At 42.5% G+C, this 24,339-nt stretch overlaps 2 protein-coding genes across 3 annotated transcripts; one reads left to right on the top strand and one right to left on the bottom strand.

Annotated features, from left to right (window-relative positions):
• Positions 1–259: 259 nt before the first annotated feature.
• Positions 260–10,131, top strand: LOC105419362 (cytosolic phospholipase A2 gamma-like). Its single transcript, XM_029835973.1, has 12 exons — positions 260–318; positions 6,846–6,895; positions 7,193–7,303; positions 7,584–7,726; positions 7,988–8,174; positions 8,348–8,453; positions 8,675–8,815; positions 9,095–9,157; positions 9,246–9,383; positions 9,497–9,580; positions 9,662–9,833; positions 10,021–10,131. Exons 2-11 carry the CDS (start codon positions 6,866–6,868, stop codon positions 9,721–9,723), a joined length of 1,065 nt encoding a protein of 354 aa, XP_029691833.1. The 5' UTR covers positions 260–318; positions 6,846–6,865; the 3' UTR covers positions 9,724–9,833; positions 10,021–10,131.
• A 6,223-nt stretch (positions 10,132–16,354) lies between these two features.
• LOC115249802 (ornithine decarboxylase-like) lies at positions 16,355–22,820 on the bottom strand. 2 transcript variants are annotated; one of them, XM_029835969.1, is made up of 10 exons: positions 22,722–22,820; positions 22,032–22,071; positions 21,605–21,727; positions 21,357–21,530; positions 21,093–21,265; positions 20,657–20,873; positions 18,908–18,988; positions 18,646–18,808; positions 17,424–17,524; positions 16,355–17,143 (listed from the first exon to the last, which is right to left on the bottom strand). In XM_029835969.1, exons 3-10 carry the CDS (start codon positions 21,695–21,697, stop codon positions 16,901–16,903), a joined length of 1,245 nt encoding a protein of 414 aa, XP_029691829.1. In that variant the 5' UTR covers positions 21,698–21,727; positions 22,032–22,071; positions 22,722–22,820; the 3' UTR covers positions 16,355–16,900. The 2 variants fall into 2 exon arrangements, with proteins under 2 accessions (XP_029691829.1, XP_029691830.1); XM_029835970.1 differs by having other exon boundaries at positions 18,733–18,808.
• Positions 22,821–24,339: the final 1,519 nt, after the last annotated feature.

Below are 24,339 nucleotides of genomic sequence, written 5' to 3'. Positions count from 1 at the left end.
AGAATGATGTTACAAGCGATCCATAGCACCAATACTTCCTGTTAAAACATCACCGAAAGCAGTAAAATGTGATATGGCTGTTAACCATTAATGTGTAGCAAATCCAAGGCGGATATTGTGGACGTATCAGATAAGCTGTTACTGTTTTCTTGGGAATTACTGTTGCGATGTTAACACACCCATTAAACAGAATCTGGTATTTTTCTTGAGAAAACCATACCCTCTTCATTCTGTACTATAAAAGGAAACTCCACACGTTTGCTGATCACAAGCATTTACTGCATTCTCCACGCCAACGACCAGACCTGAGCATTAGCGGTGCGTCATTTTAATAAATGTTTTAATGAACGTCCTTATTTCCTACAGATTAAGAGATCATTGCTAAACGTAATTAACAAAGGTTTAATTTTTGGAAATATTTATGTGAAATATTACCTAATGCAAAACCTTTTTGGAACAACGAGTAAATCAAAATAGCTACAAATGATTTGTGATGATAAAAATGAAATCCGAGGTCAAGTCTTGTTGGCACTGTGAGAAGAATTATTGTTGTTATTACTATTATCGTTTCAATGCTATAGTAAGTATAGTAAGTAGATTTAGAATGTTTAATCAAAAGGAATGTATGAGTGTTTGACTCAAGTATTGTAGCTGTTATGTTCCCAGCACTGGGAGGTATCATGTTCAAGGACACGAGGAAGTCGTAGAGATAGGAGGAGAAGGAATCATGAAGTTGTTTTGATACCAATGTTGTGTGAACCAAATAAAAGAGGAGAGCGAGCAGCAGACGGACGGAGTTGAGAGAGGAAGCTTGAACTGCTCGTCAGCTCTCCCTTGCAAGGCCACCTGTTGTCTGTGTGGTTGATCTGAGTCTAGTAAACGAACAGCGCGGGTGACCAAACATCACCCTCACAAAAATTGGTCCTTCGAGCCGGATCCCAAGACCTGGAGAGGAGCGCCGTGGGACGACCGAACGCCGAAGTCTGTGCACAGCCGGAGTCAAAAGGACGTCCGAAGTGAAAGACCTTTCATCACGAGTTGACGGAAGGCCGGTCTTCGTCCCTCCCAGGGCGACCATCTCCAGTGACGGGAGGAAGGCACTAAAACAACTCAGAGAGAAACCATAGCGACAACGGAGTGAGTATAAGACACAAAAAGCGCTACACAGAAAATACCGCGGTATTGCCTGCCTGGTCATCGGGAGAGAAGCAGAGGCAAGATACACCCGCCTCCTCGGAGGTAGAAGCCTGGTGTATACTCTCCTGATCGAGAACGATTGACTATAAGGCCACGGCAGGGGGGCTGAACTAGATATCCTGTATGGATTGAGGGTTGTTCAGTCGGGAGATCAGGCGTCTCCATTCAAATACATAAAAACTGATGAAATAAAGTGCAAACATGGGCAACCAACATTCCACAAAAGGTGCTGAATTCGAAATCCCAGCATCATGTAAACACATGGAAGACAAATATCCAGGTTCATGCTCATATGTTCAGCTGTGGATGACTAAGTTCGATTGGGATGGTAACTTAGACAGGCCAGGCAATATTATAAAATTAAAAGAAGTTACCATACTGAAACCCAGCAAGTCCTCATGTGCGTTAATGGCAAGAAATGGGGCACTGTTAGAGGAGATTGGGTCCCAGTGGATCCAGCCACTCAACAACCATGGCAGCCTGGCAGCCAAGAACTAAATGACAGACTTGACAGACTGTACGAGCACATGCGAACTACTTTTACCAGACGAGCTGACTACAGCGCCATTACGGCCACGAGACAAAAGACTGACGAAAGTTTTGAAGACTATAGCATGAGAATGAAAGATGTGTTCCGGAAAAATAGTGGAATTCCGTATGCGGAAGAACCAGAAGGTCCCTACCAACAGCAATTAAAGCAAGCTATACATGGGGGATCAAAATCAGAGATAAAAACCTGGGTAGAGAGACAATTAGTTGATTTCGGAACTAGTAACCTAAACCGCTATGAACAACATGCTATGCATGCTGAAAGACAATGCCAAAAAAGTAAGAACCAATCAACAGGCATGTTTTTCAATGCCAACCCTCTCCCAAGCCGAGGCCGCGGACGTGGGCGAGGCCGAGGCGGAAGGGGAGGAGGAGGCAATTCCCGTGAAAATGATCGGTGTCATTATTGTAAAAATTATGGACACTGGGAACGTGATTGCAAAAAGAAACAACGTGACCAGAGATACAATAGAGGACAGCAGCAAGGTTCTAATCCACCTCAACAATGACTAGAACCGGAAAAAGATGTCACAAAAATTAAAACAAATCAGGGCACAAAATTTGACCAATTTGAAAAAGATGACTTAGAAGATGTTTTAGACTTAGAAACCATCTTCCTGTTTGCTGAAGGCAAACCAGAAGTACAACTGACCGTGTTAGGTAATTCTTTAACATTCTTAGTAGACACGGGTGCAGGTAAATCAGTAATTAGAGATCCAATAGCCCTAAAGCCAACTTCTACACAGATTTTTGTGAGATCAGCAAATGGTCTCATAACTAAAGAAAGAATGTCAGTTCCTGTAGATGTTTGTGACCCTGTAAGTGGAATCACACTTAAAGCCCCTTTCGTGATCTCCACCACATGTCCCGTAAACCTGTTAGGAAGAGATCTTATCTCTCAGCTTTAGTTGATGATTCGTACCACAGCCGAAGGAGTGTGGTCTGTAGATAGAATGGTTAATCTGTGGGTAAGAGAAGCAGATGATGTCATTCTTAGGACTAGTGAATTTTTGCAGATCATGGATCTTAGATTATGCGAAAATAACTGCCCCTTTACAAGCATTGATGTATGATAATCCCTTAGCAATGACTGATGTGTTAACTTGGACCCCTGAAGCTGAAAAAGCATTTACACACACAAAGCAGGCCCTTGTAGGTGCTGGAGTGTTAAAGCTGCCAGACTATCAGAAGCCTTTTGAGCAGGTCGTAGATTGCAAAGGTAATTTTATGACTTCAGTTTTGTTGCAAAAACACGGAGATAAGAGGCAGCCAGTGGCCTACTACTCCCACAAGCTAGATTCCGTAGTTTGTGCACTCCCACCATGCGTTAAAGCAGTGGTGGCAGCATCTGAGGCAGTAAAAGCCTCCGCAGGAGTGGTGCTATATCATGAGCTAACTTTGCTAGTTCCACATGCAGTGTCAATACTGCTGCTACAAAGTAAGATAGCATTCCTGTCGCCCGCACGTCATCTTTCCTGCATGGCAGTGTTGCTCTCTCAGCCGAATCTGACGATTCGACGCTGTACGACCTTAAACCCAGCGACGCTGCTACCCACCGCAGAAGAGGGACACCAGCACAACTGCTTGGATGAGGTCTCCACCAAGGTCCTGCCGCGACCAGATCTCAGTGATGTCGCGTTGACTACAGGACAGACACTATTTGTGGATGGATCATCGAGAAAGGATGACTGTGGACGCACTAGAACTGCCTATGCAGTAGTTACAGCAACTGAGGTGGTGGAGGCGAAATCACTTCCCTCCTCCTATTCTGCTCAAGCTGCAGAACTCGTCGCACTCACACGTGCTTGTGAACTAAGCAAAGGACAAGATGTTACCATTTATACAGATAGTCAATATGCTTTTTCTACGCTGTTTGTGTTTGCTCAACAATGGAATTTAAGAGGGATGAAAACGTCGACCGGCAAACCGGTCATGCATGCAGAACTGTTAAAAAAGTTATTGGCAGCAGTACAGCAGCCACGTAAAATAGCTGTATGTAAATGCACTGCACACACTAACAACACAGACGCAGTCTCACAAGGCAATGCCTTTGCTGACAGAGCCGCAAAGGCTGCAGCAAATAACAACACACTTCTTGATAATATAGAATCATTTACCTTAGAACCTGCAGATAATGATATTCTAAAAGAAATGCAACAAAGTGCTCCAGAAAAAGAAAAGGCCACGTGGAAGAAGCGAGGAGCCAAACTGGATGATAAAGGACTATTAACCATAGGAAACAAGCCAATCCTTCCCCGGAATATGCATAAATGGGCAGCATTAGTGAGCCATGGGCCATGCCATGTCTCAACAGGAGGGATGGTACAGATGGTTAATGAACATTATTATACTATAGGATTTCATACATACTCAAAAAATTTTTGTTCACAATGTGCTATTTGTGTAAAACACAGCCCACAGGGAGCCCTTAAGGCCCCTGCAGGCACTACACCATTACCAAATCATCCATTTCACACAGTTTTTCTAGATTTTATTCAGCTAACACCATGTGAAGGTAAACAATATTGTCTAGTAGTGTTAGATGGATTTACTAGGTGGGTAGAAATTTTCCCCACAGCAAAAGCAGATGCACTGACAGTAGCAAAAGTTTTATGTAGAGAAATCATTCCCAGGTTTGGCATCCCGAAGGTCATCTGGAGCGACAATGGAAGCCATTTTGTAAATGAGATAGTGAAAACTGTAGGAGTAACTTTGGGCATTGATTTGAAGAATCACTGCGCATACCACCCTCAGAGTGCAGGGTTGGTTGAAAGAGTCAACGGTACTATTAAGAACAGACTGAAGAAATGTATGGACGAGACAGGAAAGAACTGGATGTTTTGTCTCGACCTGGTGAAATTATGGATGCACATAACACCACACAAGAAAACAGGCATCACACCCTTTGAAGCATTATATGGGCGGCCTTATTGCCTACCATACTTTGCAACAACAAATGAGCTAAAACATGTTGAAGAAACAATAGCAGATTATCTGAAAAAAGTGTTACTTAACCGATGTGTGAATACAGTAAATGTTCTGCCTAGTCCTGTGTCTTCCACAGATTCCACCCCCCAGGAACCCATTCAACCGGGCGACTACGTGTGGGTGAAGAAGTTTGTGCGGAAGAGGTGGAACACGCCTAGATGGGAAGGCCCTTATCAAGTACAGCTGACCACAAAGACTGCAGTTCGAGTGGACGGAAAACTGTCGTGGATACACCTTTCACATTGTAAGAAACAGAAAATTCTTCCAGGTGAAGGCGAGGGAGCAGTGGCGGACTCTCCGTAAACGGCTGACGGCCTGTATAGGTCCAGCAATGGCTGAACCCCGTCGGAACCTGTGAAGAGGATCTAAAAGGAAATGAAGTTGTTCTTCCTAATTGTGGTGAGTGCTGTGACGGCAGGACTTGTGAGTTTTGGTCTTTGGAACTTCCGACAGGAGGGAGGTAATCAGGGACAGAAAGATGCTCTGAGACAGGATGAGAGCTACGCGCGCGCTAAACGCACCGCAGTTAGCCATTTAGAACATTCATGGTTAGAACAAAATCCAGAGTCCTCACACACTTACAGTTTGAATACATGGTGGCGCTATGCTACTTTCACAGCTTGGACACAGAATCATTCAACACAGAGGTGTCCAGAAGGTTATAACTGTACATGTAACTATCCCGCTTTCGCGCCAGGAGACAAAGGCACGCAATTAGTGGATAAGGGATGGTGGTTATGTGGACACAATGCGTATGCAGACCTACCAGCAAACTGGTCAGGAGTGTGTGCTCCAGTATATCTCAAGGATCACACAGTCATAATTTATGCTGCTAATGCTAGATCTGCACCACAGTTGCGTTCCAGGAGAGATTTGAATGACGAGTTCAAACCACATGACTCAGTGTGGGGCACAGATGTACCACGAGAGTTTAAGCATTGGTCAACCGGAAATAAAGTGATCATGACTCTCTTTCCGTGGCTAGGAATAGGAAAGAACATATTGAGATTGGAAACAGTTGATTACAGGTTGAAAGTATTTGCTAATTTGCTCTCACAGGAGTCAAGGAAGAAATGACAGCGCTAAGACTGATGACCATGCAGAATAGGATGGCCTTAGATCTCATAACGGCCCCCCAGGGAGGAGTGTGTGCAATGGTAGGAGATTACTGTTGTACGTTCATCCCAGAGAATGATGCGGACGGTCACCTGATAGATAGCACATTGAAAAATTTAACTAAGCTACAGAGAGCTATGATTGATGATGGTAGTCCCCCACCAGACTGGCTTACAGGAATGTTGTCAAGGTGGAGGGAACTGTTGTTCAAGATAGGAATGATGATAGGGATAGTGCTGCTAGTATTAGCCATACTAGCTTGCTGTGTAGTACCTCTTGTTCGGGGTTGCATTGGCCGGCTCGTGGGATCAGCTGTTACTAGTACTTTGCTGCAGGTGGAAGAACGATCTCTACTGGACAACGATGAAGAGGAATCAGAAGAAGAATGGACAAATGTGATGCACGATGTAAATGAAATGTTTAAGATGTCTTAAGCTGTACACATGTTGAACTCTGAGTGTAAGAAATGTGTTTCTAGGAAAATGACGTAATGCATTTAAATTTCATGAAATGAAATGATGTAATACTGACAATGAGAATCTAGACGCATTTAACGATAAACAGGAGGGAAATGTGAGAAGAATTATTGTTGTTATTACTATTATCGTTTCAATGCTATAGTAAGTATAGTAAGTAGATTTAGAATGTTTAATCAAAAGGAATGTATGAGTGTTTGACTCAAGTATTGTAGCTGTTATGTTCCCAGCACTGGGAGGTATCATGTTCAAGGACACGAGGAAGTCGTAGAGATAGGAGGAGAAGGAATCATGAAGTTGTTTTGATACCAATGTTGTGTGAACCAAATAAAAGAGGAGAGCGAGCAGCAGACGGACGGAGTTGAGAGAGGAAGCTTGAACTGCTCGTCAGCTCTCCCTTGCAAGGCCACCTGTTGTCTGTGTGGTTGATCTGAGTCTAGTAAACGAACAGCGCGGGTGACCAAACATCACCCTCACAGCACTCACTTGTCTTCTCTTTGACTTTCTTTTGTACTTTAGGAGCCCAAACCAAAAACAAGATGGAGGAAACTGCTGCCAGTGCTTGTGAGGTAAGTGCTCAGATACCTGGACTTGTTTTGCTGATTTAATATGAGTTTTATAGACTAAGAGGTACTAAAATACTATGAGTCTGTTTAATCTCTGACACATTTTCAGTTCACTAAATTCTTCTTTTACAGAACCACATCAAAATGAAATCCACTGCTGTATTTATTTTATTTCAACAGAAGAAGAATATAAAGCACAACATTAAAGCACATATACATTGATTTTTTGATTGAGCTGCCAGAACATGGCCGTTGCTTTGTGTTGATTCAAATTCTGAGATTTTCCTTCATTTTTTCCAGAATGTCATTCATCATTCTGACTCCCTATGTCCTGGGGAACAGAATTGTGTTTCTGAAAGGAAAAAAAGAATTCAGAAGTCATTTTCAAGGCTGGGTTTACATTGTACTGAGGTAAGAATGCATGACAGATATTTAACATTTATAAGCCCCAGAAGCAATGATTCGCCAGCAGATAAAGTACATCAAGTGAAATGAGTGAAAACATGACAAATATTACTCTGAACACACACTCATGTGTTTCAAACATTAATATACTTAATAGTACTAAGTTCGTTTAGCAAAGAAGTTCTAAATTTACATTTTTGTTGGTTTGACACTTTTCATCCTCGTTTCTCCTTCGATGGGTTTGTCAACGTCGACCGGCCGTCGCTCATATGGGTTTCCCAACCAGAACTCTGTCCCTCACATCGCTCTGTTGGGCTCGGGTGGAGGAGAGAGGGCAGTCGTGGCAATGTTGGGCTCCATCCAGCAACTGGTGAAAGAGGGTCTGTTTGACACACTGCTCTACATTGGAGGAATCTCTTGGTCGACATGGTAACAGTACTCATGCTTATGAGTGGTTGATAAGAGATGCAAGTGAAAGCACAGAAACCGGAGGGTTTGAAGGACTATTTGTCAAAGAAAATAGTTGAGACATTGTCTGATGGACTGGTTCATTAAAAAAGAACAAACTAGAATGATTTTCATAGAATTGTGATACTCTAGATGTCAATTCTGTAATAAATCTATCCCAAAAAGTTCTCTTCTCAACACTATTTCTATTTTAACTCTATGTCTTTTATTGCACTCTCAAAGGGCCATGGGCTGCCTCTACAGCGGAGAAGATCTTCGGACTGGTGTGGACCAAATAATTGCTAAAATGCAGGGTCCTGGAGTCCCACTGGACGAGATTGTGGCCTGGCTGGATGACAGGACAGAGGAAACGACATTTTCTCTTTCTGACATCTGGGCTGTATTAATCTCCACTTTAATAATGAAACAGGTGCCAAGACAAAATGCAAAAACATAGTTTCCCCTGTGTGTGTGTGTGTGTGCGTGCGTGCGTGAGTGTGTGTGTGTGTGTGTGTGTGTGTGTAAATTTAGTTTTTTAAATGAAACACCATCAAAAAGAGTATCATGCAGTTCCTCACAATGTAATGTTTTGCATCTCTCCAGCGGGATCTTCTACAGCTTTCAGGGGATGCCAACAGAAGTGCCACCAACCCGTATCCCATTTACTCCACTGTAGAGAGGGAATGTACATCAGACAAGCCTGAAAACGGTACCATCACATGCACTTCCCTGGTATCTGTGGCACACAGAGGAGGGTGTACTACCTCTGATGTGTCAGGGTAGGGCCAGATTTTACAAGTAGATGGATTAAATATACGCTCACATTATTAAATAGGTGAAGTCACATTTATTACATGCTCAAGACCATAATCTGTCAATTGCTGACCCAGTCCTTTCGGTCAAGTGATTCACTGAGTCTCTAACTTTCAGGGCACTGGTTTGAAATAAGTCCCCATGAGTCTGGTTTGACTGACATGGACTGGTTCATTAAAACGGCTCTTCTGGGGAGCAGGTTCTGTGCTGGACAGCTGGTTGAGAAGAAGCCAGAGATGGACGTGCTCAAACTTCAAGGTGACTGTTTGCAAATTGTTGAAGTAAAAGGAATCATTGTCACGCCCAGATTAAAAACTCTTGTTTGTCAGATGAAACTCTTGTAAAATTAAAGTAGGCAGTGAGTGCTTGGTCCACTGTTTGGTGACATTTTTTGATATATAGCACAAGACATCAACCTTTTTAAGAAAACCTGCAAAGTCAGCAAGAAGAACACAGTGAAACGCTGCAGGAGTTCAACACGGGCACTTATTTATTCGCCTGAATCACGCTTTTGATCATTCATGTGGCTCACGGCAGGTATTTGTAGCAGCCCATTGGCGGACTGGCAGACAATCATCCATCACTTGTTCCCTCTCAGAGGTAGTTTGATGCTTTCATATTAAATGCTGCAAGGATACAGCTCCTGTTGAGGTTACATTCTGCGTTTGTGTGTGTGCACGTTTTACAGGGGCTGAATTTGGAGACATTCCTACTCAAGCCCACCGTATTTATGTGGCCATTGATCACATTTTAAACCTGATCAAATGCACCACTACGGATCCTGAGCTTCTGGCTATCCTGGAGAAACTTCAGGAAAAGCTAAAAGGTGATGAAGATGCACCCAGTAAAGTGAAGCTGGACACGTTTATATAGTCACATCAACCCCTTAGATTCCCTTTGGCTGGGATACCTTTAAATTGATGTTCTTCTTTTTTGCAGAAATCATAGAATCTGGTCACATTAATCCGATCAGTCCTTCCAATAATCCGGAAACACAATCAGGTTTTCCCTGTGCTCCCCGAGGTGAAATCGAACTTCATTCATCTCCTACAAACATCATGTTCACCTCACGGTTGTTGTTTTTTTTTTGTTTCTGCTTTCCAGACCCTGACTCTTGCAAAGAAATATGCACTGGACAAAGGGAAGCCTTTTCCAAAGATAGATGACCAAATCAAGAAGGAGAAAGACTGGCCCAAAGATTGTTACGTGTTTGAGGGGAAGGAGAAGGAGCCAACCATCGTTTACATGCCGCTCTTCAACAGAGCCAACTGCAGAGGTTTGTTTCCCTTCCCTCCATGACAGTCCTGTTTTGCTGCCGTGGGCCTGATTCCCTGAACAGTTTTCCCTTTGAATTTGTCCTTTATTGTCCTATATTTCTGATTGCCGTGTGTCCAGGCTTCAAAACAATGAGATTTTAATCTCCATATTCAGAAAACTAAGCAGTTTTTGACTGTTTCCTATAGATGCAAAAGAATTGCAGGCAAAGATGAAGAAGTTCTGCACCTTGCAATTTCCCTACAACAACGACATGAACGAGTTGTTGGACATCGCGAGGGACAACATCAAGAGGAACAAGACGATCCTGGTGCAAGAGATGGAAAAGGCCATTCAGCGCAGAAGCCGCCGCAGCTCCACACATATCAGAGTAGAAATGTCACTCGTGGCAAACGTGTTTCTAAAAGTGATGGATGCAACTGTGATTTAATCCTCACACATTTCTTTATCTTTTTGGTGCTCAAAATCATGTCTGTTTGGAATTAATCACAATTTCCTCTTTAATTATCATTATACTCAAGAATAGATGCTGATGCTGTCAGGTGGAGTTTAAAGATCAATAAAATCTATTAAATCTGTTCCAGAATCACCTCTTCTTTGTTATTGAGGCATATGTGGATATATGACCATAAAACATGAACTCCCCTTCCCATAGTGTTCCAGTTCCTATGCTTGTGTGCCTGTCGTTCAGTGGTGGACTGGGTCAGCTGGCTCTGTGGTACCGCAGCTCCACGCACAACAAACGGCACTCACTTTGCTTTCTGAACAGCCTTTCCTCGCCGCCTGCATCACATGACCCTACCTCCAACTTTTTACATAGGCGCAGATGCAAAAAGACAAATTAAGTCCAATTAAAGGGTGCATGAGCATCAGAGTTTTGGGAGATCTGACTTATCATTGATTACCAGAAACTTGAGGTTGGTAGATTTAATATACATTATTTAGCACATTTCCACAGGAACGCCATGGGCTGGTACCCAGAGGAGCTGTAAATTAGACATAAACAACAGCAGCTTATGGTTGTTTAGTTTGGATGAATACATAAAATTAATAGAGATCATAAAAAGAATAAATAAATAATTGCTTAATATCAGTCAGAGTGCTGCAACCTTGTCACTCTAATGACGACTCGTCAGTTCTGGGCTCTATGTTTGTGTCTGTGACTCAGCATCCCACTTCTTTCCACTGTTCCTCTTCCTGTTCCGCCCCGCCATCACTACAGCTGCCACGACCGTCACCATGACAGTCACTGTGATCACAAGCACCGTGACTGTTTCCGCCAAGCAGAGCTGGCTGTCAACCCACGACAGCGATGACCCGGCCAGCTGCGGCGGGTCCCGACAGGTCACGTTGCGATAGTCGTCGACGTGGAGGTGGCGGACGTAGAGGATCTTGCTGAAGACGCGGTGAAGTTCGCAGTCACAGTTCCAGGGGTTGGCTGGTGGAGCATGGGGAGAGGTAGAACTGTGACTGTGTACAGGATGCTTTGTTGGTTTCACACCCGAAAAAACTACATTTATTTTGAAATGCTGAAGACGATTGAACAGCAAACTTTTATTTAAGCTATGAGGAAATTGTGGAATAACCATTGTTAGCTAAAACATATGCTGTTCCTTTATGTTACAGTTTTAGATTAGCACTAAGCGTTGAAACAGCTCGAGACTTTCTTTAGCGAGAGCATAGTTGATTTTTGGAAACCTGACAGCGTGATGTGGGTGTCCGATGTATGAAGGCTGAGGAATGTCTTGAACTTGAGGTGATGCAGGTTGTTTCCCTCCAGAGCGAGGATAGCAAGGCTGTAGAGAGGCGCTAGAGCCTCGCCGTCTATCCAGGAGATGTTGTTGTTACTCAAGTTTAGCACCTGCCCAGATGGACAGAACATCAGAGGGATGGAGGGACAGAAGCACTGTAAATATACGTATAGCTGTCTTTCCGTCACATACCTCTAAGCCAGGCAACAGATCCAGACTCCCCTGCTGCACCACAGACAGTTTGTTGTTGTGTAGGTAAAGCTGTCTGAGCCGAGAGAGGCCTCTGAATACGCCAGAGCCAACCCACAAGAGCTGGTTCCAGCTGAGGTCCAGCTTCTCTATGCTGTCCAGATGCTCCAGACTGGGAAGAAGACAGAGGAAGGAGAAATGGAAATGTAATCACTAGTACTATTACTACTAATACTGCTGCTATTACTACTACTGCTGCTCCTACTACTTCTGCTACTGCTACTGTGGTGGTGCAACCCGGAGCATATTCACGTCAAGGAGCGCGTCTGCAGTCCCGACGTGGAACTTTTTGCTATCGGACTCCGTCCATACTATTTGCCACGGAAGTTTACTAATGTCATCGCCATCACTGTTTATATTCCTCCGACCGGTAAAACACACGGCCTGTGACGTTATTCACTCTGTCACGGCTGACCTGCAGACTAAACATCCCGGATGTTATGGAAAGTCAAGGAGGCCTGGACCCAGATGCAGAGTAAAAGACACGGCTCTTTATTGAAAACAAAAAGGTGCAATACGAAAGAATCAAGAAAAGTAGCAACAGAAACAAAACTAGAAAAGTAACAACTGAAAATCTACGAACTAAAAATCACCATACAGGGAAAAAAAAAAAACATTGAGAAAAAGTACAAACGAAAACGCAGTGACGAGGCACTGGAACAAACTCACACGTTGGAAGTAACCACGGAAAACAGGAGGCGAAAAACTGGAGATCACAGAGGGTGGGCGCTAGACGCTGGCGAAACAACAACCCGGCACCGGAGGCAAAGAGAGAGGAGTTTAAGTAGCCGCCGAATTACGGTAATGCGCTGCAGGTGCGCCAGAGGCTCAGCGCTCATCACAGTTCGGCCCGCCCCTGCCTGCCGATCCTGCAGGTGGGGGAGGAGGCGAGAAACCCGAGCCACAACACCGGAGCCTTTATCCTCATCACAGGTGACTTCAATCATGCCTCCCTTAAGTCCACTCTCCCTACATTCCATCAGTACGTCCAGTGCAGCACGAGAGACAGGAAGACTTTGGATTTACTGTATGCTAATGTCACCAGTGCATACACCTCCACTGCACTCCCTCCACTAGGCAAGTCTGACCATAATCTCGTGCTGCTCTCCCCATCATACACACCTGTAGTTCAGCAGCAACCAGTCACTGTGAGGACTGTTAGGAAATGGTCAGATAGTGCCATGGACTGTCTGCGGGATGCCCTGGAGACCACCAACTGGTCTGCTCTCTGGTGAGGACCTGGATGGACTGACAGACTGTGTTTCTGACAACATCAAGTTCTGCACTGAGAACTCCGTCCCCACCAAGAAGGCACGCTGTTACCCAAACAACAAACCATGGGTGACAAGTGACCTGAAGGCCCTTTTGAATAAGAAGAAGAGGGCCTTCACTGCTGGGGACCCGGCTGAGCTCAGGAGTGTACAGAAGGAACTGAAACACAGTCTGAAGGAGAGCAAGGACGCCTATAGGAAGAAGCTGGAGGAGAGACTGGAGAGGAACCAGACCAGGGATGTTTGGAGTGGGATGAGAACAATCACTGGCTTCCAGAAGAAAGGAATACGCTCAGCTGATGGGAATGTGGACCAAGCTAATGAGTTGAACCAGTTTTTCAACAGGTTTGATTCTAGCTCCCCCTCCCCCAGCGGTCCCAATATTCCTCTGGATAACAATGGGTCCCCTTCACACCTCCCAGAGCCCCTAACACCTCTGCCAACTTCTTCCCCCTCCCCCCTGCTAACACCCTACATAGATTCCAACATGTCACCCATCCCCCCGACGGGACTATCCTTCATGTCTAGCCAGGTGAGGAGAGAGCTGGAGAGGCTCAACCAGAGAAAGGCTGCTGGACCGGACGGCATCAGCCCACGAGTGCTGAAGAACTGCTCCAGGCAGCTGTGTGGAATACTGCAGCACCTGTTCAACCAGAGCCTTCATCCTCAGAGGATCCCAGTGCTTTGGAAGACATCCTGCCTGGTCCCGGTGCCAAAGAAGACCCATCCAATAGCACTGACCTCCCACATTATGAAGGTCATGGAGCAGCTGGTGCTGTCACACCTCAGACCTCTGGTGAGGCCCTTTCAGGACCCTCTGCAGTTTGCCTATCAGCCCAAGGTGGGGGTTGATGACGCAGTGATATACCTGCTGCAGAGGGCTTACTCCTCCTTGGACAGACTAAACACCACAGTGTGGGTCATGGTCTTTGACTTCTCTTCTACCTTCAACACCATCCAGCCAAGACTGCTGAGGGCTAAGTTGGAGAACATGCAGATGGATGCTCCCCTTGTTTCTTGGATCGAGGACTACCTGACAGGTCGACCACAGTTTGTGAGACTGTGGAGCTGTGTGTCCGACCCCCTGATGAGCAACACAGGAGCTCCCCCAGGAACTGTGCTCTCCCCATTCCTGTTCACCACCTACACAGCTGACTTCCAGTACCACTCTGAGACATGTCATCTCCAGAAGTACTCGGATGACACAGTCATAGTCGGGTGTGTGGAGAATGGACAGGAGGATGAATACAGGGACCTTCTGGAGAGTTTTGTTAGGTGGAGCAGGGAGAACTTTCTGCAGCTCAATGTGACCAAGACGAAGGAGATGGTGGTGGATTTCAGAAAAAGCAAGTCCCCACCCTCCCCAGTCTGCATTAGTAGGAAAGATGTGGAAATAGTCCCATCTTACAGGTTCCTGGGTGTTCAGCTGGACAATAAACTGGAGTGGTCCACAAACACCAATGCTGTCTACAAGAAGGCCATGAGCAGACTCTGCTTCCTCAGGAGACTCAGGCCCTTCAGTGTTTGCAGCAGGATGCTCCAGATGTTCTACCAGTCTGTCATGGCTAGCACCATCTTCTTTGCTGTAGTGTGCTGGGGTGCAAGCATTAAAGCTAAGGATGCCAACAGACTTAACAAACTCATTAAAAAGGCAGGGTCTGTTGTTGGCTGTAGACTGGCAAACTTGGACGAGGTGGTGAGGGACAAGATGGTGTTGAAACTGCGGACAATCATGGACAGTCCCTCCCACCCCTCCATAACACAGTGGACAAACTGAGAAGCAGCTTCAGCAGCAGACTCCAGCAGCCTCGCTGCTCTAAGGAACGGGACAGGAAGTCATTCATGCCATCTGCCATCAGACTGTATAATTCATCCTAACCCATTCAATAATAATAATGGTTTGATGTTTATGTTGTAATTTTATTTCTATTTTGTTCTATATTTATGTATATATGCTTATAATGCTCATAATATGTATATATTATATTATGTATATATTATATATATGTGCTTATAATATATGCTGTATATATGTTTATAACATTCTAATCTTATCTGTATTTATTTATTCTGTTTCTATACTTTGTATAGGTTGCTACTACAATTCAATTTCCCCACGGGGATGAATAACGTACATGTCAGGTTCCCAGTTTCTGGGAACTCTTTTGAAGGGTTTCTCCTGCGGGGGGCGTGGTGGAGCCATGCCTCAGCCACAGGTGGTGCCGGGACTGGTGCACCTGCAGACTATCGTAATCAAGCCACCTATTTATGGACTGTTCTCACGGTTGGCCAGCGTTGGCGTGTTTTGTCGTTTTCGGAAAACCCCGGCTATACCCTCCTGGACTTTTGTGAGACTGTTTCCTTTGTGGATAACTTTTGAACCCATTATCGGATTATTGTTTTGTCTTAATCCTTCATGGACTGCTTTCGGCCCCGCTCGGGATTTTTTGTCGTAAGTTTACATTCCCTGTTTTGATTAAGCACCGAGTCGTGGTCTCCACGCCTCTCTTGAGTTCTATAAACTTTAATAAAGCTTCTCGGAACGATACGCCACTGTGTCCTGCCTGCTTTCGGGTCCTGATACAACCACTCGTAACAGTACATCTTAAATATCATATCATATACACTAGTCTGAGAAATTGTTCCCATTAGGTTTGCTTATATGTGAGTCTATCTAGAAAAGTCTATAAAGTGAGTGCAAATTCTTATGAATGCAACTCTAATTTGTACAGGTACGAAGTCTTCACTATGAACAAGAATTCTGGTTTGTGGGTACATGCAAAAAAGTGTATATGTGTTACACCCACTCACCCATCTTGGTTATATTATCATAAGTTGTGTTGTTAAGTGGGCTTTTTGATAAATTAATAAAAATATGATATGTTTTGAAATGAACTAATGCTTCCTGGAGTCCAGATTACTTTAAACCTTTTTTTACAAAGAGAGTCAGTAAATGTAGGGGATAGGACAGTGTCCCTAAAAGCCTAACATTAGGTTAATGAGGCCCTTACAGTGACACAAATGACACGTCAATTTCAGACCAAGCCTGTCGAGAGACAGACAAAAACATACCGACCCATGTCGATGTCAAGGGACACAAATAAAGGCAGTTTGACCCTTTTACAGTACAAAGTCTGTGCAGTTAGCCTGACTTTCTGGAAATATTACTTTATAGTAAAAGTTTACTGTACATGCAGTGGAATGGTGAATACATTTCACAAGAACTAGCAAAAGACAAATGCTTCATGTTAAAGGTGAAACAAGTTTAATGTAACTGTCCACAGTTTGTTTAATCATAGATAGACAAAAACATACCAACCAATGTCGATGTCAAGGGACACAAATAAAGGCAGTTTAACCCTTATACATTACAAAGAAATCAAAGGAAGTCTGTGCAGTTAGCCTGAGTTTCTCGAAACATTACTTTATATTTGAAGTTTGAATCATAAAGTTGCAGTCAAAAAGAGCCGTACAAACGTTCAGATGATGTATTTCTATCATGTGAAGAACAGATGAATAGCTCTGTCAGCCAACAGACATCATATATGTTTGCCATCAAACATATCTGGAAAAACTGTTGGATTAACCCACACATAGATTACCACCAGTCTAAGTAAAAAAACAAACAAGATGTTTACAAGAGTCTGAAACCATCACACATTTATATAAGGATAAGAAAACCTCCCAGATGTAGAGATGTAGAATTAAAAGGTACAATATATTAATTGCTGTAAATTAAAAGCCTTCATAGCTGTGTTAACATTGATTTTTTTTTAGGATACTGTAGCAATGAGCAGTTACTGTGCAGAAAGTTTGAGGGTGTGCCAAGTTTCATTTGTGACAACAGAGTAAATATTTGATCTTTTAAATCCATTGAATTCAGTGCTCATGGAAATGCCATAAGCACCTATGTTGTCAATAAGAAGCCAGTCTCCAACATGTAGCTCAGGAATCAAGTAGTTGTCAACGATTTTGTCAATGCAGTCGCAGGTCGGACCCCAGATGACTGACCTGTATCTCTTCTCACTGCTCTCCACAGCCTGCTCACATCAAAGACATAAAATGGGAATCATGTGATAATTTAGCTGTTTCGTTTTGTTTTAAGAACAAGCAAGGAATGATAGATGGGTTTTAAGAGTCACCAACACAAAAATACTATCACAACTGACTTTTTTCAAGAGGTAAAAGTGTAATCCTAAATGAAATAATTAAATCAATTTTGGCACTACTGGCATGTATTTAGGTATCATTAAAGGCAATATTATGAAAGAAGATAACAAATGTGGTTACTCTTTGCATAGAGAAATTATTTAGTCTTACTCTGTGAAGGTAGGGTGAAACTTGGACATCTCTTAGAAGAAAATTTAGGGAGCCATACACACCGTCATTCAGGTAGTACATCATCAGTCTCTCAGGAACTTCTTTTTTTGGGAGAAACCAACAAATATCTTAAACATTGTTTTCCACGTATACATTCCTAGCATGTTTGGAATTTGCCACAGGTTAGTTCAATGAATGTAAGTTATGCACATAACTATAGGTCTTTGAGATCGAATAATGACCGTCACTATGGTCTACACCTTGAACGATGCCATCTTTCTGCCTATCCCCAAGACCTATGGCAACATAGTCATGTGCCCGGTGACAGGACTTTGCCCTCTGTGTACATAAGCACCAATGTGACCAAGCCACCTCCTCTTGCATGGAATACCTCAGCCTGTTCAGAGCAACAAAATATGGTGATGATCATCATTCGGTCTCATAGATCCACAATTATAACTCCTGATCTATTTGAACCTTGTTCAGACCATCAACACGATCTGCACCTTAGATGAGTCACACCATCAGTGTCGTAAGGGACAAAGGGCCTACTATCATTAAACACCGCCAGCCACAGAGAGTACTCCTGAGCTCATGGGGGCTTGTGGTGCTACAGTGACCCTGTAGGATTGTGCAGACATGCATGATGTAGCCCAAAAGGAAGCTGCAGAGAAACCTCTCAATGCAGCCCATGAGGTAACACTACTGATGGAGTGTGTTGCCAGATCATCTGGAATTTGGAGACTAAAGCCAGCATAGGCCTGAGAAATGGTGTCAACTACCCAGTGTGCCAGACATTGCTTAGACACAGGATCATCGTGCCTGCTAACCCATAGTATTCTGAACCTGCTGGGTATTTAACACCTTGAACAGCAGAACCTTCAAAAACACATTCATCCACCCTAAGTCCAAGATTGGAAGCAGACTGTCACCTTTATTTGGGATGAGAAAATATCCAGAGTAAAACCCACTGAGCTGTTGAAGTCTAAGCGCTTGATTGGGGCTCTTTTTTAATGCGGCGGCAATAACTGTATGTTTCTGAACAGTGGGAATAGTTTTGTGACTGATAAAGGCTTTAATGCAAGCCAATTCAACGAACTGCACTCAATTAAACTGCACAAATATACTGTATTCTAATGCAAAGAAAAAAGAAGACTTGTATAGTCAATTATAATGATGTGCAGCGTGTTTGGTTTGGCTCAAAGGCCAACTAAAAACATACCTCCCTCTTTTCTCATATCCTCCATGATGAGCCTTTTAGCAATGACGTTGGCTGCAAGTGTGAAGGGTGATTCCGCATAGTACCAACCTGGTTCTGCAATAACCTGCACTCCACTTTCAAATGGGAAATATTCATCAAGTGCTCCATTGATGACTTCTGAAAACTAGAAAGGTAAAACACCAAATATTTCAGTATTTCATCAGATGTCCTGGACACGAGGACCAAGACCATGTCCAGCTACATCAACAGGATCTTTCTGTACCTCTTGAAGTGTCACTGGAACGTCTATCCCTGAGAAACCTCCACCAATGTCCAACAGACTGAACTGGAAGCCCAACAGTTTCTGAAGGAAATGTCATCATCTTACAACAGCTTTCAGTGAAACTCCAATGGACTTGTTCCAATTTCATAAAGAATAACACATCTTAAAAGTGATGTTAAATAAATATAAACCAATTCAAGCAATATTTTTCCTTGAACACAATACATGGCATTAGCTTTACTCTTTAATTGTCCTCATTCGTTTTTAGAAAAACGCTTCTTGGATGAAAGGCCATGAAAGAATTATGTTACCTTTGACTAAAGTACTGATCATTACTGTATGTGCAATAAGTAATATGCAGATAAAGCTGTGTGGGTTAAACCGTGGGTTAAACAGTTTCCTCAGGTATTTGAAGTCCATTTAAATTGGGAAGAAACCTTAAACTGTACTATTAATGAAATAGTGGTTATTTTTTGAGACCAAAATTGAGATTGATTGGCTTCTGTTGTCGATAAGGAGTGTATGATGTACGGTGACTTGCAAATCTGTTTCCATAAAATTATTAAATTCCTGATCTTAATGTTTGTATTTCAAATCCATGAATAAGCATTAAAATGTGAGTAAAGAGAAGTAAACAGGAGAGAAGAGGATTGCTTATATGTGAGTCTGAATCTATTAAAGTCTATACAGTGAGTGCAAATTCTTATGAATGCAACTCTAATTTGTACAGCTACAAAGTCTTTACTATGAACGAGAATTTATATCTGTCTATCTGTGTGTGTGTGTGTGTGTGTGTGTGTGTGTGTGTGTGTGTGTTACACCCACTCGCACCCATTTTGGTTATATTATCATCATAAGTTGTGTTGTTAAGTTTTTTTTACAAAGAGAGTCAGTAAATGTAGGGGATAGGACAGTGTCCCTAAAAGCCTAACATTAGGTTAATGAGGCCCTTACAGTGACACAAATGACACGTCAATTTCAGGCCAAGCCTGTCAAGAGACAGACAAAAACATACCGACCCATGTTGATGTCAAAGGTCACAAATAAAGGCAGTTTGACCCTTTTACATTACAAAGTCTGTGCAGTTAGCCTGACTTTCTGGAAATATTACTTTATAGTAAAAGTTTACTGTACATGCAGTGGAATGGTGAATACATTTCACAAGAACTAGCAAAAGACAAATGCTTCATGTTAAAGGTGAAACAAGTTTAATGTAACTGTCCACAGTTTAATGTTTAATCATGAAGTTGCAGTCAAAAAGTGCTGGACAAACATTCAGATGATGTATTTCTATCATGAGCAGAACAGATGAATAGACCAGTGAGCCAATAGACATCATATATTCCTTGTGAACAATAATAGCCACTACAACCCATTTTTGCCTCAACAAAATATCACTACTTTAAAAAATAGGGTCAAAACATATCATCTTCTCATAGCAGGATCCACCCAGTTTAAGCCTTCTCCTGAACTCACTAGCAGCTCAAGACTTGGGATTTTTCACAGGTTAAGTGCAATACAGAATGTAAGATATGCACGTAACTATGGGTCTCCTATAGTAGTCCTACTTTGACCTAGTTTGGTTTAAAGGTTTAATTCGTTTCGATTATGTCCTCTTACATAGATTAACATTAAATACAAATATACCTTATACTGCCTCCAGACCAAATTACCCACTTTCACTTGTATTTCATACATAATAGAACTCATTATGTGAGAAATTAAGACTTAAAACTTGACATCACTTACCGCTGTGTCAAAAACGCTTCGGGCATCAGCAATGGCTTGTCTGAAAGCCAAACTTTGAGTGCATTTAGAGCCAATATGAAAACTCACGCCAACAACTTCTAGGCCCAGCTCTGCAGCACATTCCAGCAGCCTACCAGTTGAGTTGAGTCCTGCTCCAAACTTTGAGCTAAGTCTGTAGAAGGATGACGAGTCATCCACTGCAATTCGGAGTACTAGTCTGGAATGATATATTCAAAACTCCATTTCCTGTGTGTATTCAATTTATCAATTGTGACATATTACACCTTTTGCTTAGACTTGGCCATAAAAAAACATGTAGCTTAGTATCATGAAAGAATAACCATTCTTGCAGTAAATAAAGGTGAATAGATCATCTGAATACATGCAAATAAAAAGGGTTGTCATACAATGTTTTTGGACAATTTATTTCACTTACTTGGCCTTGGGGTGACAACGGGAAACTTTTCGTAATTCTTCTTCATCGTCAAAAGTCATTAAATTAACTCCCTGAGCGCAGGCATATTTAATGTGTGACTGCGGTTTTGTTGTATGTGCATAGATGATGTTTTCAGGTTTTACTCCAAGGGAGAGAACCTGACTGATCTCACCCTGTTAAGAAAACATATTTCAGGAAAGCAAACTGAAAAGAAATGTTGACAAATGGAGAGATAATTTATTTGTCTCAAATATTTTCGGGAACCTTGCTTGCACAGTCAAAGCCAGTTCCCAGAGCGTTCAGCGTCCTCAGGACTGTTTCTGTGCTGTTGCACTTGACAGCATAGAAAGGCTTGATTCGAGGCAAGTAGGAGAGCCACTTCAGGTGCATCTGGATCAGAGTGTCTAAATTCAGCACCTGGAAAGGTTCTTCACTGTCCTAAATTGGTAAAGCAAAGCACACATTTGAAAACTGCATTTTAATCTTAAATTTAAATCTAGAGATTCACTCACCATTGAGTCAAGCTCTTTAATTTTCTTGTCTATGAATCGTGTGGCAGTACTTTCATTGTCTAAAATGTAAACACCACACTTATCAAACGTCATTCATGGTTGGCCTCTTTGACATTAATTGTGCTGCAAAAGAAGAAAAACAAAACACACATAAGTAGATTAAGTCACAGTTTACATTAAAAAAGTTGTGTTCACAGCTGCGGTCTAAGATAGAAAAAGGAAGGTATTCCATTCTTTTTACATCTTGAAAAAGATTAATCAAAGGGCAGCTGTTGATTAACTGGTAATTCAGAATTCAAAAATGTGCCCAGTACATTCAAATTTCCTTTATTCATTGTTGTGAAAATGGAAAATGACAAACGGGAGAGATTAACATTTATTCAGGCATTGCACCTGCAGGGGGTACTGGCCTCTGTTCCACACTCACCCAACTGATGCTGCATTTCTGCAATGGGACAGTTTTCCTCCTGCAACACCAAGAGTTAATGACTCAGTAAAAAAGAAAGAAAGAAAGAAAATTAAATATATTTTTGGATGAAAATGCTCACTCATCTGTTTATATTTTTACAAACTAAGTGGAAGTTTGTATCCATAAAAATTGTATTTATATATAGGACTGTTAAAAGCAACAATGGATTACCTAGCAAGCACAACCTGATGGACTTGACTTTGGTTGTAATTTTAAGCCTAATTTTATTGTCCTGTAATTGCTTCTCCCTTAATACATGCAGAAATCCATTTGAAAGAATAGCAAGAAGCAATGTGACAGGAACTTCCATGTGACTGACAGGAACCAAGAATTCCCCAGAAGAACAGTACCGCTTGAACTTTTTCCACAGGAAGAAGTCATGTCATCCTAGGACCTAGTCAATCTGACACTAAAATATTTGCTGCAGTATATTGTTTCTGAGTTATTTTTGGCTGAAACTGATATGTAAACATTTCTGAATTCTGAAGTGTGTCTATAAGTTGCTAACAGAGGGAAAACAAAACATTATGGCTGTTTTGTCCATCCTGGCATTGCTATATTGCCATCATTCTAAAATTACACTCTTAAATATGAGCAAAAACAATGTTATGATTTGCCATCTCCCTTCCCCAAAAAAGCAACACTTACAGTGTAGAACGTCGTGGCTCCAGGAGTCTTATTTTGCCTTGTCAGGCCACGAAGACATGAAGCAGAATGAAGATGAGAGCAGGTGAGAGAGTCAAGACAAGCAATCAGCAGAGTGGGTGGAGGCTGGAGGAGGGACCAGCAAAGGGAACATCCTGACACGGGTGTGGTGGAATCCACTTGCAACACAGCAGTTCAGTTTAACAAACGGCTTTATTAACTACTTGCAGGTAACAGCACAGATGTGATTACAGGCTTTCAGGGAATACGGAAAACACCGCGTAGCCATGGGTGTGCAAAAGTCCACACGTGGCAAAACTCTTAATCGGGGACAGAAGGTTGTCAGATTTACCAGGGCAGAGACGTGGAGGAAAAGTCCAAGGCAGGCAGGGTCAAAACTAATAAGTCCGATCAAACAAAGTGCTGGAGAGTCAGGCATAGAGCAATCACAATCTGGCAAGGCATGAATGTCCAGAAGTTGCTTAATTAGGCCTAAAAGGGAGAAACAGGTTCAAATGATTATTAAGAGCTTTTAGTGTGCCGTGGTTTAACCTATTCATGCACGTTTTTTGTTGTCCTAACTGTGCTTGTGCGTTCATCCTTTGTCACTCTGTTCTTAGGACACTATGTTGGTAGTTTAGCAACAGCGAAAGAGAGAGCGTGAGCTGATTGGTTTATCCCATTTGCTTACTGCCATGTCCCATCTTCAACCCAACACACATAATATGCCACATCAGAGGTATCACATCTTTTTTGCTTTTATTTCTGGCGATTGCATGACAATGAAATAATATTTCCTTCTCTGTATACAAACAGAATGAGACAGCAAATTCAACATGGGTAAAACTATAGCATGAAGCACAGAAAATGTTCAGCAATTCCTGTTCTTGTATCTTGTGCTCATTTTGCCTGGTCTTTGTTTGAAGATCTTAACTCTGTCACCTGATCCTGCCTGTCTCACCCAGCCTATTTCCAACCTTGCTGTGGACTTTTCTATTTTGTGAATTTTACACTGACAACCTTCAGTAAATGAGCTGCATCTGATTCTGTTTTTTGTCGGCCATTGAGGTTTATGTCCTATCATAACCCAATATACATAAGACTAAGAATAGAGCCAAAGGCAACTCCATCTAGTTCTACTTGCTTGGCAATCCATTGAGTTAAAGGCTTGCTTTGGTTTTTTACAGTCCTGTTAACTCTTGATTCTCTTTATTGAGTCATTAACTTTCTGTGTTGCAGGAGGGAAACTGTCCCATTGCAGACACGCAGCATCATTTGGGTGAGTATGGAACAGAGGCCAGTACCCCTGATGAGTGAATTGCATGACATTGTTGGCTGCATTGCTCCTTTAAATGGTCAACTGGCAAAGGATTATGCCCCCACCATGTTATAAGCAGATGCATGTTCAATTTTAAGTGGAGCACCACTGGTTCACGTGCACTATGGCAGATGTGCAGAGTGTCAATCTCATTGTCCAACATGGTGTTTTAAAATCAGGCCATCAAATATGATGAGAGGGTTTATAGTTTAGAACCTCTTTCAATCAGACAATAAAAAGGGATAGAGATGAATGAGAGACTAACACCAACAGCCCAGTGGTTTGGGGGTATCCAGCACACAA

This window comes from Takifugu rubripes, chromosome 5, assembly GCF_901000725.2.
Source record: "Takifugu rubripes chromosome 5, fTakRub1.2, whole genome shotgun sequence".
Taxonomy (NCBI): domain Eukaryota; kingdom Metazoa; phylum Chordata; class Actinopteri; order Tetraodontiformes; family Tetraodontidae; genus Takifugu; species Takifugu rubripes.
This window is presented reverse-complemented; position numbering and strand designations above follow the sequence as displayed.